We start from the raw sequence: 14,653 nt of genomic DNA, 5'->3' as shown, positions 1-14,653 counted from the left end.
AACAGCCTGGATGAACGCTCGCCAAACTCTCCGGCACACCTGACGAACCAAAGCTGCAAATCTACTACACAAACGCAACTGTTAAACAGACTTTAATGAAGCAGTACAGATTCAAACGAGTTTGTCTGGGGTAATTTTCTGCTCCATATAAAAACATATGGAAATCCCTAAGCTGCAGTAAGTGCTCACGAGTAAGGTTTAAAGTACTTCTTCCAACAACATACGTTATGTTCAAGGCATTAGAAATAAGGGGGCCGTCCACTGACAGTGATTCATGCAAAATAAACCTAGACTTTATAAAACAACAAAAAAAAAAAAGGGAAGTAGAAAACATGGAGAGTGCTTACTGTAAAAAATAAAGTTCCTGAAGGCTCTAACCACCAAGGGGTTACGTATGAAGGGACGTAAGCCTCCCACCAGGGCAGAGGACTGGAATGGCAGCATTGAATCAACACTGATGCTACCCTGAAGCAGCTGCCGAATCTGTAGAGGAGCAGAACACCCCAAAACAAAGCGCAACTAGATAGACAACTTAAATTTTACTTCTGAATGGAAGTTAACCTACAAGAACAATAAAGCCTGATATACCTCTGTGAAAACGCTTAAAAGGGAACAACATTTTATAACCATTTACTGCATAATTTATTGCAGGCAGAATGTATCCAGAAAAAAAGAAAACGGCATCTTTTTGGAATCCTAAGTCAAGCAGGTTTAACAAAACCCTCAATTTTATGTGCAATATTCAAATTTAAAAATTTAAAATCTCCCCCCGTAACAATTTTGGTATACAAATGGGTTCTAAGGCTAGCCCTTTATCCCCACAGCATTTGCTTTGAGGTACTTCTTAAAAAATTGAAGTTGCAAGAAAGAATTGTCAGAAATGACTCATCGCAATGAAATGCTAATCTGCAGTCAAGTCTTGTCTTACATGCACCCAAGTGCAATTTAGGAAGTAAAAAAAGAAAATGCTAAGAAAACACATCAAAATGCTGTAACCAACAAACAGCTCCTACTTCAATTACAAATATTTTCAGAAAGAAAAAGAAAAGAAAAGAACAGCTATCTGAAACCTCTATACTCTGGCAGCCCTACTACAGCACATCCATAGTCCATGCTGCAAGTAGCTAATAAGGAAATCGTGTTAAAATGATTTGTTCCCCTTTAACATACTCATCAGGCACACAAGCTTTCCTCAGAACAGCATGCAGCTGAACTCCTCCTGTTGTAGAAAGCTCTAGCATTTCTCGAGTGTCAGGAAAGCAAGCTGGATCAACTGCACAAACATATTCAACTGACTACAACATTGTTTAGGAAAAACAGCACGGATTTCCTGAACCGAGAACCAAAAGAAAGTGTTTTTTCTATCACTCTGTGTGGCAGTCTCACTTTGACACATCTTGCATCATATGAAAGATAGCACTGGATACACATCTCCCCAGGACACGCAATTCGTAATGCAGGTGATGTCACCTCCTACTATTCCTACGAGCCAGTTTTGCCTCAGGGAAGTTTGCTTTATTTACTGGCACACACAGCATTACCTCCGTCATTTCATTCTGATCCTTAAGAACTTCTGTATAACACTGAATCTGTATAATGAAAATGAAAAGGTACAAAGTAAACTAATTGTGTGCGGGATTTCTACAGCTCGTCTGACTCATTTTCCAGTCACTCCAATTTAGTAGTTGAATTTGAAAAGAATACATCACTTAAATAAAAATATGCCCCTTCTAAACTGGCAACTCCATCAACCTGAAGAAGGCTGAAGCACTTATCTAATGTATATTATGGTAGTCTATAAAGAAACTCACTTTTATGTCTCTACCTTTTAAGACCCTGCATACATTACAACAGTGCATTAGTGATACAAGTTGTAAAATACTTTTCGGTTCCTTTGGATTTGCATATGATGGTTTTTGCATCAGTCACTGCAGGTAGATTGAGCAAGCTTTGTTTTTGTGTTTTAACATGCATTCAACTAGATATGGATCAGAATAAATTTATACTCCCTTTTTATCATTATAATTAGCTAAAAAATTGCAAGACAGTCCACAAAACAGGATTTGCTTTAAGACTAACTGCTGGAGTTCCAAGATGTAAGATATGCAGCACTGGAAAACCTTCAGTGATCAGGAATTAGTAGTGTTTAGCCAAGTGTTGAAAGCATTCAGAAGAAAAGTCCTGGTTGGAGGCATGAGGGCTTCAGCACCAACTTTTAAACCTCAATTTCTTGATTGCATATCTCCCATCTTCAAACCTACGTTAAAAAGGAGAAAAAAGAAGTAGGAAATATTCTCAATTACATGAATACTACTGGAGTGCGGCAGATCATTCTAACGTTGCCTGCACCACAGCAACATGCAAGTGCAACATTTATTATAATGCTACCCACGTGCTTATCCAGTTCACAGAGATCTACAGGCTTCTAGGTTAAAATTCACTGCACTGATTTTCTCCCACCATGTCCATTCACTAGTGGTTTTTCAGTAAAAGGCGCAGTGTTAAAGAAGTATTTTAGGCTAGATTTAATTATCAGCAGCCATGAGTGTAGTCACAGCAAAACTCTCGATGAATGGCACATCACATGTGAAACATTTCAGAGCTGCAGAATGGCAAGCAGCATCATAGCAAAATGAGAAATGGCTGTTGCGTTATTAACTCAAAGGGAACACAGTCACCTGTAAGCACGGATCTCTGGCCTCCTAGCTGCTGATACAGAAATCCAGAGAAAGTTAAAACAAGCTTAGCTTTCTCAAACTAAATGGACTAAAAGTAAAAATTTCAAGCTCAGTTGTTCTGACAACTCCTTATTTCAAATTAAGCTGTTCAATTTATGTTAATAAAAACAGAAACAGAAGTGAGGATCCCAAAAAACACTGGGCTTTGTGTCAGTTTGACATATGTTACGCCCCCAAAATCCATCCCACCTTATAGCAGATTTAAAAATTAAACTCCTTTCCTTGAAACTCTTGATCTAAATCTTGGTCCACTCTAAAAATGATTTTGTGCTGACTGCGAGATACTTACCTGAACACAGTGAATGTATGAAATTAACACAAGGTTCTATATTTGTTTCAGCAGCCTGTGAGAAAGATACACCCTCAGAGCAAAGTATTTACCTTGCTTACATATTTAGCCAATCAAAAATTAGCCTAAAGTTACACACATTGCTCCACACAGGATAGTACTGCTGAATACAACAGTGACCAACGAATCCAAAATACTGACTACAATTAGTCCCAGAAGAATTTTAATAAGGCCAACTTGAGGCTCGTTCTTTAATACTCAATAATCATGAACCATGAAAACAGTTCATGACTTCTGAAGACACAGATCACTGAGGAATTCCCACCAGGCTCCTCTCCCTTGCAGGGAATGGCTATTACCTAAGTCCTATTTGTGTGCACTCTTACTCGATTACAATACCACAGAAGTACCCGGACCACCTACCTTCTGAAAAGCCTCCCAAGAACCTGCAATGCTGTCATTTATAAGAAAGATTAACTGCTTTCAACCGGAATTGGTAACTTACACTGACTGCCAGGATGATCACCACTGTGGGGGCACATAACTATAGGTTGGTGTTCCTGGGGCCCGGTATGTGGGCATAGTAACTGGATGAGGGGCTACTGGAGTCGGGGAATGAGTTGTCAACAAAGTACCTAGGATGAAGAGAACAGCTTTTTCAGTAAACACAAATTCCAGCACAGAAGAAAAAAAAATAAAAAAAAAACACCACACAAACACCACACACAGAAGAAGAAAAAAGTTATTTTTAAAAACAATTACAGCTTGCTCTTCTTCCGATTTAAAACCACCAGTATAATTTTGCACTCCAGCCCAAATCCTCCTTCAACTGTTTATGCAAAGGGAACATTCTGATGTTTAGTCCAATGCTCACGAAGGAATCGTTACTGAAAAACCGCCCTAGCAGAAACCCTGCAACATAAGCATTATTCACTGCAAAACTTCTTCCCCTCAGCAGGCTTTACAAGTCATAAGAATACTTGATGGTAGAGATAACGTGACTGACAAATCAGAATAAACTAGTTCTTGTTTGCATTATTACGGATAGGTTTTTACAGACTAAGGGGCTTCAGAAACAAACGGGCTGAGATGGCAGGATTTTGACAATCCTACTCTGTAGAAACAGGAACAAACACCTGGGATAAGCTCGCCCATGTATCAAACTCCAACATTAGCTCAGTTTGAGACACAGAACTTCTCTGATTTTGAGATTCCTCAAATTAAGTGATAAAGCTGACAAGATAAAACCCATCATCTGAAAACAAGCTCATGGTTCTCGTTTTTTAGATTACCTAACTGAATGTCCTCTGAGTGAATGTGGCCACGTCTTCATGAGTTAATACCCACTGAGCAACAAAGCATGAAACCCCCTCAGCAAACACTCACAGATTGAGCATTTTCTCCAGACACCACCACTAAAAGAGCATGGCACTAGGAAGGAGACATCCCTAACCACTGCCCATGACACAGAAGACCTGCAGGTAGTGCAAACACATGAAATGTTTTATCTCAACATACAAAGAATGTCGGTGTTGTGACATCGCATTTTCCACATCCTTAAGAGGCTGCTTGTTTTCAACTAGACATAGAGAAATGTCTTGAGAAGAACAAGTCAGACTCTTGACACTGGTAAGATGAGAAGCAAAGGAGGAAAGAGTGAGTGAAATTCCATACAGATATATGGAAAAACTATTTTTACCTTTACTACTAGTATCTGAAATGAGGACGCATTATCTCCATCCTTAGAGATTATCAAAACACCACCGAACAAGCATGCAAGCCGATCTAGCTTTGATGAACCATACTGAAGACCCTGGGCTAGATGACCTACAGACATACCTTCTAAACAATTTTATGACTCTGCCAAGTACTCCTCTGGCACCCCATTTTTGTAATGCAGCAGCGTTCTGCCTCAGCCTGAGAGGAGAGCCTCACCAAGATGACATAAGGGTCCCCATACCTGCTGACATTGCCATAGTAGTCCCAGCCACCATCCCCATGGTCACACCGTTTCCTCTGGGTGGTGGAATCGGAGCAGGATACATGGTTGCCGGCATGCCATTCGGCTGCACAACTGTGGTGTGGTGGATTACGTGGGGTGGTGCTGCATATAAAGGCTGTGTGTAGTAAGTGCCTTGCTGTTGGAGAAAAGAAGTAAATTAAGTAATTACAATATATCTGGTGGGGAAGATAAATGATGTCTTCTACCATGAACATATTATACAATAAAAGCATTCTAAAGATGCAATATGTTTACAGAGCAGAAGCCAAATTATTCATTTCAACTATTCCAATTGTGTTCCACTGGCAAACTCTAAAGTTTAGTCCCTTTTTAATGCATTTCGGGTAACATTCAGAGCAGGAACCTTTGCAGAACTCTAATGCTGACCGTTCCTTCAACAATAAGGGCTCGTCCTTGTCCCTCATCGTTTTGTCCCTTTTCGTATAGACAAAACTTCTCTCATTCTTTCACAACTTTTTATTCAGTGGTTTTAGTTAAAGACCCAAAGGTTTTTAATCCAAGCAGATTGGATTAAACCTTTTTCAGGTGTTTGTTAACTCCTTTCACCTACTGCGTACATTCCAGGTAAGTTTCCTCTATGCAAAAAGAGCCGATTTTCCCCCCAAAATGTCATGTTTACTGAAGGGTCTAAATTCTATCCTTTCTAATAGTTGTAACAGTTTGCCTAGTATGAGACCTGGTAACTCCCTGAATCATAACAGAGGCTTAAAAAAAAAATAAGGAAGGGCAAATTTAAGACAATTTTTGACAAAATGAAATCAGGGTATGGTAGTTACAACATCCAGCACACACTTTTAGAACTACTGAAACTCGTGACAGAGTAACTGTCATGCGAGAGAGAACGTACATGTGCACAGACACAACTCTGTAAATCACTGTATTATGAATTCTTGCTGTAGGCAGCTAAAAATTCTCTCCATCCATGAAGAAATAAACATGAAGTTAAAAGTTCAACCACATTCCAAGGTAAACAAAACACTACCCATACAGCCATTTTTGGTTTTGTGCATTTACCTGTGCATATGGATTCTGCTGTGGATAGGCACTTCGAACTGGGTAGACAGCAGTCTGATAGGGATTCGGTGACGACGAATATGGTGGCACTGCTCCACTAGTGGGTGAACAAGATACTTTATACGGGGTGCCTGGAGTATAACCTGAAACAAAGGTAAATCTGCATTAAAAACATGAAAAACAAGTGTCAGTACACTGCTTTCTAAAGTCAGGGGTAACAATTCTCTTAATTTCCAAATTCCTTACTCTTCATGTGAGTACCTAGGCAGGGTAGTCTCAATATCCAAGCGTAAGTTCTACCATTCACGTAATTGCAACATCAATCTGAAAATTGTTGACTGTGTCAACTAAGCATGGAAAGTCAATTTATTTTTGTGTATTTCTGCACAATTTGCTTTTCAGATCTATGGATATGGGATAAAAAAGTGGCCTTGTTATTTCTGTGGTAGATCATGACATTACTTGAGTTCAGCACATTAGGCAGCACTCCTACAGAGGAAGATCTGGCCCATGTCGGTATCAGCCCAGCTCTCAACACACCCCAAATAGTACCGGCAAGACACAGTAACGGCTAACTAATCTGCAGTTACCTTCTGAGGAAGACGACACAGCACAAGAAGAACAATTTCAAAAATCAGAATCACATAAAGACCTCAAGATGGATTTTCAGAGAACAGAGACGCACGATCTGGAACTTCTACTCGAACTAACGCTTAAACACATTCATTTTCTGAACTGGCTAAGATAAATATGAAAGGCCATACCTTTACAACATAAGCACTGTAGAGTTCACTGCAACTGCAAATTAGACTTCAATAGGCACTTTAGAATCTTTAAATACTCTATTTGTGTATTACATACATAGATATAGCCTTTATCATCACTTTTATACATTACAGTAAGACTTCAGATGCCATCAGAAAGGCTTTTGTGTTCCCATTACAAGGCCCCAAACATCAGTCTGTCTTACATACATTGCGAAGTATTCAATTTTTACACGGGTAAGTAACAACTGCTGGCTCAGACGCTGCTGAAAGACAGCTCTTCTGTAGTTTCTCCAGCCTGATCAGACAAGGTCTCAGGATAACAAGAATAAAGGCTTGATGAGGCACAGAGGGCATCTATGAAAGCACTATTGCTGCTGCACACTGCACTCCCAAGATTATACTACAGCTTAATGGGCAGAGTGGGAATACAAATCCCTTAGGAACAGCATCCACCAGTGATGACATTTGGGATAGTAAACAACAGGCATGACCTGTACTCGAGAAAGCATTGAGGCCCCTGCCTGTGCTCTGCTGGAAAGATCTTGGGCCTCATGCAGGTCCACCAAGCTAGGAGACACACTATCCACAGATACACCTTCTGTTTAGTTGGAATTGTACAAGCTGGCACTGGGGCAACAAAAGGAAGAAAAAAAATCTCAGTAATTACTGAAAAAAAAAAAGGACATTAGTTGACCAAGAAGTGTCTAGAATGTGCTGACTTCAATCCGGAAAACAGATGTGAAGCCATACAGCAGAGAACACTGGCATTTTGATGTGAAAGATCAGTCTGCGCAGCATGACTTTGTCTTTCTGCAGAAGACTGTGTTCCCTTCCAATTTCATTCCACCTTTCAAAGTGAAAATTATGTTAACAAAGAAGTAGATTTCTCTTCAGTAGAATTCATCACCTTTAGAGACACTAAAAAAAGCTACCACTGCACTTACTCTGAACTCTTGTTTTTAGAGATCCTAAGTATTTGACAAATAGAGCACACTGAGGAAATAACTTCTATTTCTAGTATGGGGAGCTATTTGTGTTGAAAAACTCAGCTCCAAAACGCTCATCACGAAGCATCACTACTGAACTACAATTATGTCCTCAGTCAAGCCCACTCTCATTCTAAAAACCCACTGAGACAGCTGCAGAGCAATTTAACTTTCATTCCTGCCAAGTGGTACATCTGTACAAGAGGTATTCTGCCTTCCCAGTTAACTTCTTTCTCCCTTACAGGGATCAAAGGCCTTAGAAGTAAACCACATGGTTATTCAAAAACACAGAAATTTCAGAAAGATATCTGTAAAAAGGTACCCTCTCTGAACAGCAGTGGCACAGCACATTCAAACACTGCTGTGTGATGGGGAATCAAAGCTTTTGTAAATTCACAAACAAGCAGTTACATCAGAAAAGTTTAAAAAAGCTAAAAAAATCCCAGCTATTAGGACAAAGCACTTTAAGTTGTTAGCAGCCCAAATTAGAAGATCTGGATATTTTGAACTTTAGTTCATAGCTTAAAGAGTAGCTAAAAATTAAAGCTATTTTTAGATCTGAAAAAGAGATTATTTTCTATTCAACAGCAATAAAGACTGTAATAGCACTAACTTTAAAAAAAAAGAACACTCAAACATGGTATACAAATTTTAATTGTCTTTATTGCTTTTTCACACAAAGTGAAAATTCCTTACTTTAACTGTTATATAGCATGAGATATATTCCAAGATTAATCAATGCAAACTAATCTTACACCACAATCAAGTCTAACAAGTCAAGAATCTTCCCCAGAAACCATAATCTTCTATTACAACATAACTGACATGGAGGAAAAAACCCAATCGAGTGGATAAGAACATCAGTCTTGTGATTTGGTCAATTGACTACACACAGCTTATCTTCATCTTCCTGCAGCAGGATTTGCAAACCACAGCCAGTAATAAGACAGGAGCTACCTTCCAGTTATCTGATCCTAGGACAAAAACCTACAGCTATGTCTCAGCTGCCGGAATCCTGATACGTACAGTGGAGCACAGAAGGCAAAGACACATCACCAGGGAAATCTCAACCATGTTAGTAATAGAAGCTGATAATAAAGAGCCACATAGGGTTTTGATTCCCATGCTAAGAGTTATATCCCTGATGGGAACTGCTCTCCCTTGAACATTTCAGATGACTTACTCTCTTGCCTCAGTAGCTGCTGTCACCACACCCTTTAAGAGACTCCTGGTAGTTAGTGAAATGCCCTAAGTTACAAATATTGAACTTCATTACTGCAAGTAGGCTTCCACAAGGTACGCTTCCCAACTTCAAGTAGCAGCCTTTCCTATCCCCATGTTCCTGAATGCCCTTGTGTAACAAATCTGGTTATGTGCAGTGCCTATCGCTGAAAGAGTGGCCTGATACATGCAAGTGAGAGCTCCTGAGGATGGCCCAGATCTAGATAAATAAAGCAATGTCAGGAATTCCTGACAATGCAAAATAACCACAGGGTGAACACTGTGCTACCAGAGGCATGTTCCTGGTTTAAGTGGAAATTAAATGCTACCAGTTTCTGTTTTGTTACTGGCATTAGCACATCAAAATCACCTATCGGTGAAAGCAAAACTCCACGAAAACAACTTAGGTGAGTGCTTTGGTTTCTCTTGTGTCTGTTTTTCTATCTCCCTTTTCCTAGGCTCATCACATTCCCTTTTGCTTAAATGACAAGCATGTAAGTGCAGTTACCAAAATCCTCCCCCAGTATCTACTGTGGATGAAAGTTTTACCCAGCAACCAAGCTTTACAGACAATTAGTTCATGAAGACAATTTTAAATGCAGAAAGAAGGCAGCAAGCTAAACATGGAAAGATATGATTTAATAAAAGGATGAAAAAGAAGAATTTTGAACAGAAATCAACCAACAGGATGCAGAACAAGCAGAATCATGGAGGAAGAAGGGAAACACAGTGCAATCCTCAAGTATCAGCCTAAAATATAAAACAATGGCTAAAAACTCAGCTTTTCCCTTCTCTGAAGGTGAAGGCAGTATGACTTAAGATTATACTCATTTTAATTTATCAGATGATTCTTTATGAGTCATATTCGAAGTAACGTAAGACTTAGCACCCTCCAGGACTCCAGTTCTTGGCAGGCCCCGGCCGCCCCGTGCCTGGGTCTGTGATGTCCGGAGGTAGAGCAGCAACTCTTTCATGGGCACCCCCTTGCCGTGGGGAAGGGGCTTGCATGCCCTTGTGAGGTTGAGAGCTGTGCTGGTGGTGGCATGTGCCTCCGGTGGGGTCTCCCAGGCCAGACAGGTCTCAGCTGAAGGGTCAGACAAAGTGTGTCCACGGGCAGGATGGGCTCACTAGCCTTCAGGCAACCATCCTAGGAGAAGGACAACTCTGACTCCAAACCCGGGCAGATGGAGCTCGTTTAGCCCTGTAAGGCTCATCCATCTAAGAGAGGGACACTCTAACCAAACCTACGACCCGAGGACTTCGCTGTCACCATCCAAGCTCGCCAGGCCCTGGCAGATGAACCTCAGGTGTAAAGGGTGGGGACAGTTCCGCACACGCTGCGCCTCACCTAAAAAACCCACCGCGCAGGCCCGAAGGGTGCACTCATCGCTTGCAGTGAGCGTGGGAAAAGCCCTTCCCAGATCTTCGTTCACGAGGCCAAGCCATGACGATAAGACTTAGCCCACAGTGTAAGTGTTACTGTAAGCCCCTACAGCTTTTCCTCACTCTTGGTTCTAACAACTTCCAAGCTTCAGGTTACTGGTGTGACATACCTATTACACGTACCTGTTTGGAAGGTAGGATTTGCTCCAGGATACATGTTAGGGGAATAGGCAGGAGCAGCCGCTGCATAGCCCATTGGGAAGCCAGCTAGACAAAAACAAAGAAAGAGTATGTCAAAGTTATTTTTTAGACTCACTGCACAGTCTAAGCAGACTTTACTCTCAGAGAGTCTCGCTGTACATCTTTTAATTGATATAAACTAACAGATAGCCTTCAGTCACACCTCCTCAACTGAAACACCAGGCTCCTCCTCTCCCAAGCCACCTGAAGCTGAATGCTAGATGAAGGGAACCTGTGACAGGAGTCCCAGGTGCCATTCTCCTCTACATCCCTCTTTCAGCAAATCTCAAAGCTGGCCAAGGAACTCTTGTCTGGCCAACAGTTTTCTGCAACTATAAGCCCTCTCCCCTGCCCTGAGTTTTAACACCTGGTGTACATAAAATATTGATCTGAAAAGGGACTTTTCCCAGAAATAAACCCCTAAAAGTCAAGAGTGACTCTGACTCTCCAGATCAGAGATATCCCAAGTAAACAGTACAAAGTAACTATAAGTAGTCCAAAATGCTTGTTGTACTTGACACAAATTTGTTATTACACTCAGGTTATCAAGCAAGCTCCCCAGTTTCAGGCATGTACTATGACAGTTAACAGCAATAAGCAATTAGCTGAGGTATTGGCAAAATGATAGACAACTCTACGCCAGAATACAAGAACCACTATGGCTGAGCTAACATCGCAATATACTGGCCTCCAAATCATAAGGCAAAAACTAGCATTAGCAAAAGCTACAGTTACTCGAAAGATATGAAGTTTGTAGTAATTCTGAACTCATCATAGCTATGAATTTTCCCAGGGACTTATTTACGTTATTCCAAACTGTAAAACTGAGTATTTAGGAAGACAGTTACTACCACATTTTGTTATCAACATATAAAGATTAACTCCACCAGATAAAAGGCAATCACTGGTTGCATATTCACTGTCAGGCTTCAAGCTGCTAGTTTTAAACTACTATTCAAATTGGAATTTGGGATTCTATTTTGCTATAAACCCAGAGTCCTTAGCAATTACTCCTAAGAGTAACAACTCCTTAGCTCTGGACTATCGACTATCTATGTATGCTAACCTAGTTCTGTAAAGCACTCTGTAAACATATCAACTGACACATACTTGGCACTACTATTAGGTGGTCAGCATGGGTAGGACTAAGAAAAGCATTAGGCTTAAAAATCAAAGGTAAAAATAACACATCCAATTCATAACAACTTTTCAGAGCGTAAACGGCTTTAAAGTCTTCAAATTCACAAGCTGCTGGTGAAAAGCTTTAGCACAGCTTTACACCTTAACTCAAACTGACTATGCATCTGCCACATTATCTGCTGTACACGTTTTCAGTTCTGTTCTTTCTTCACACGTTTAGCTCCACAGCACAGCACTGAGCTGCTCTAGAAACAATCTGTTTGGGGAAAATGTAATGATGACAAGCAGCACTTTTAACTTCTACACAGAACTTCCACCCATGTAAGAACATTTGGATATTCACGTCTTGCTACTGTAAACCCATCCAACGACCTCAAATGGGTGTAGTATGATATAAACAGCTCTTAAACATGCAACAGTTTTAGAAACACAGTGACTTTAAGCAACATGTTCCACCTACTGATATGTTCTTCACTTTCTATTACCACGCGACCCGTGTAAATTCAATGATTCTGAATGGAGAATCTATAGCTTTTCTTTGGGGAGAGGCCAAGAAGGAAGACTTAATCATGCGACAGGTTTGTTTTTCTTTTTAAAAAATCCTGCAATGGAAGTCTACTTTTTATTTTAGAGAATGTGGGGTTTGGATTTGGGGGTTGTTTTTTTGTTTGGTGTGGGGTTTTTTTTACAATCTTTAAGCATGAACCAGACAGCATAACACTGCAGACTTATCAACTATGCTGAATTTAAGGGTCACAGTTGTGTAAACTGACTCACAGCTGTAAGGAAGAATAACATGATCAACATTTAAGGCTCTTCTATAACAATTCTACTTAATTCCATACATTTCAGTTATGTTAACTTACAACCAAGTGAAGCCCAGCAAATATGCAGTACTTATATGATTCAAGACATTATCTAATATGTGTAACAGTAGAATAAAAGATTAGAAGTTGTAATGTTTAAACTGCTATTGATGAATCTACAATAGTAGATATTCCTAAGTAAATTAAAGCACCACTTAGATCAGTATAAATGAGAAGTTCAATGCAATGTGTAAATGGTTGTAAGCTCAAAGGAAACACTGATTAATATAAAACTGCGTTTAGAAAATTAAGAAAAATACACAGTTATATTTAAATAATTCATAATAACCTTTATCTAAAGCAAAAGAAAGGCTTAAAAAAGCAGCCTATTACAAACATAGAAATAACTGTACCGTAACAGATATTAATTAGTAAACCACTGCTGCTTGCCTTGTAAAATTACTGTAGTCCATATATCTAACACAGTTACAGAGAATAAAACCATCCTGCAGGACTTATGGTTACAGAGCATCAGCTTTACAATTTATTACTGCACCATTTCAGTCACTCAGACTTAAAAACGCTGCACCACAGTTTGTGTTTTCCCCTGTAAATACTGTAAAAAAATCAAAGGTGCACTGCTTTGAGAAAAAACATTAACAGTACCTGAAACGCAAAAATAAAATTAAAATGTTTGAGACAAATCAACAGTAAAGAGAATTAATTTATGCACCAGTATTTAGAAGGAACAGAGAAAAGTGGAAAAGAGGAAGTCCAGTGCACTACATAAGCTGAAAAACAAATTTAAAAACTGTAAATACCAGCAGGAAAAAGCAGTACAGCTACAAAGAACATAAACAGTAACGGTGCAGAATGATTTCTAGCTCCCAGACTAGAAATCACAGACACCACCTAAATCACAAAACAGCCTCCTTGTAAAAGCTACAGAAGTTTAACTGGTTTGATACATAAAATCTGAGCTGAGAGACACTCCAGCCTCTCCCAGGATGGAATGATTCCCTTACCCCTCAGTTATCAGAAAAAAAGACAGCATCAAGACATACTGCTTGAAATACCTCACAGAGGCACACAGCCCTTCTCTCCATCCTTCCTGGAAAGTTCTGTCCAAATCTAATTATTGCCTCAACCAACTTCTGAACTATGGGGACATCAGAAATGAAGCTCAATCACACACACATTAGATGAGAGAAAAAAACCCTGGTGAGACACTTCATGCCAAGTAAGATGGAGAGAAAGCAAGAAATACGGTTAATTTTGGTTTTAAAAGCATTATGTGGCCATTTTCTCAGTCCCACCTTTGATGCTATGCTTCAGGCAGTCATAAAACAGATAGCGTGAACAGGAATTAGAGGATAGAAAGGTTAACAGTGCCAACCAACTAGCAGCAGAAATAGACTAACTCCTCTTCCTGTAGGGCGTAATTATTAGAGCTCCTGAAATAAGCTGCTTTGGAAGAGATACTGAAGTTAGAAATGTAACAGAACAACTACTATCACTCTTGAAATGTCACTTTTTAAATTTAAAGAAATCTCACCCGAATCCCCAAACATGGGACACTTCCACACATGAAGCCATGCCCAAGTGACCATTTCTTCTTGATTACAAAGATCAGCGTAACTGAAACCCATTAAAAACCAGAGTTCCTTACCTGGATAACCAATTCCTTTGGCATTTGCATAGGGAACCCCAGAAGATCCAGGGCTATACACAGGATTCATGATTTCAGTAACTAAATCAAGGGGGGAAAAAAAAAAAGAAAAAAGTATTTACTCAAGTACAGAGAAAGCTTGAAATTTCAGCAACTAAAATGGAACTTGGATCGGGGGAAAGCATATCGGAAGAAAAAGTAACACAGGAAACAGCAGCAATTTCACTACTTGTCAACATTAAAACTGTAGCTGCAAGCAAGAGGGAGAAACTGCAGAAATAAGCTTCAAAGCATCACAAGTCTCAATTGGCTAGACAACGTCTCAGGAACGAAACACTCCCTGTTGTGGAGCATGCTTGCAAAATACTTCCATCCGT

The 14,653-nt window shown here is 39.9% G+C and overlaps 1 protein-coding gene across 1 annotated transcript; it reads right to left on the bottom strand.

The window, feature by feature from the left end:
* Positions 1-1,492: 1,492 nt before the first annotated feature.
* Positions 1,493-14,352, bottom strand: FAM168B (family with sequence similarity 168, member B). The gene is made up of 6 exons (XM_010136181.1): positions 14,277-14,352; positions 10,605-10,688; positions 6,065-6,207; positions 4,988-5,165; positions 3,533-3,662; positions 1,493-2,257 (listed from the first exon to the last, which is right to left on the bottom strand). The coding sequence occupies exons 1-5, from the start codon at positions 14,344-14,346 to the stop codon at positions 3,550-3,552; spliced, it is 588 nt and encodes a 195-aa protein (XP_010134483.1). The 5' UTR covers positions 14,347-14,352; the 3' UTR covers positions 1,493-2,257; positions 3,533-3,549.
* Between the last annotated feature and the right edge of the window lie 301 nt (positions 14,353-14,653).

The sequence above is a fragment of the Buceros rhinoceros genome, unplaced genomic scaffold (assembly GCF_000710305.1).
Source record: "Buceros rhinoceros silvestris isolate BGI_N320 unplaced genomic scaffold, ASM71030v1 scaffold40905, whole genome shotgun sequence".
In the NCBI taxonomy this organism is placed as follows: domain Eukaryota; kingdom Metazoa; phylum Chordata; class Aves; order Bucerotiformes; family Bucerotidae; genus Buceros; species Buceros rhinoceros.
This window is presented reverse-complemented; position numbering and strand designations above follow the sequence as displayed.

What these genes read in the sequence shown, in the direction of transcription:
- FAM168B (XM_010136181.1), bottom strand. Translation starts at nt 14,346, where the DNA reads ATGAATCCTGTGTATAGCCCTGGATCTTCTGGGGTTCCCTATGCAAAT. An exon ending in AAATCCTACCTTCCAAACAG is followed by an intron (nt 6,208 to 10,604) that starts GTACGTGTAATA and finishes CCTTTGTTTCAG; the next exon opens with GTTATACTCCAGGCACCCCG. An exon ending in AGCAGAATCCATATGCACAG is followed by an intron (nt 5,166 to 6,064) that starts GTAAATGCACAA and finishes TTTCTCCAACAG; the next exon opens with CAAGGCACTTACTACACACA.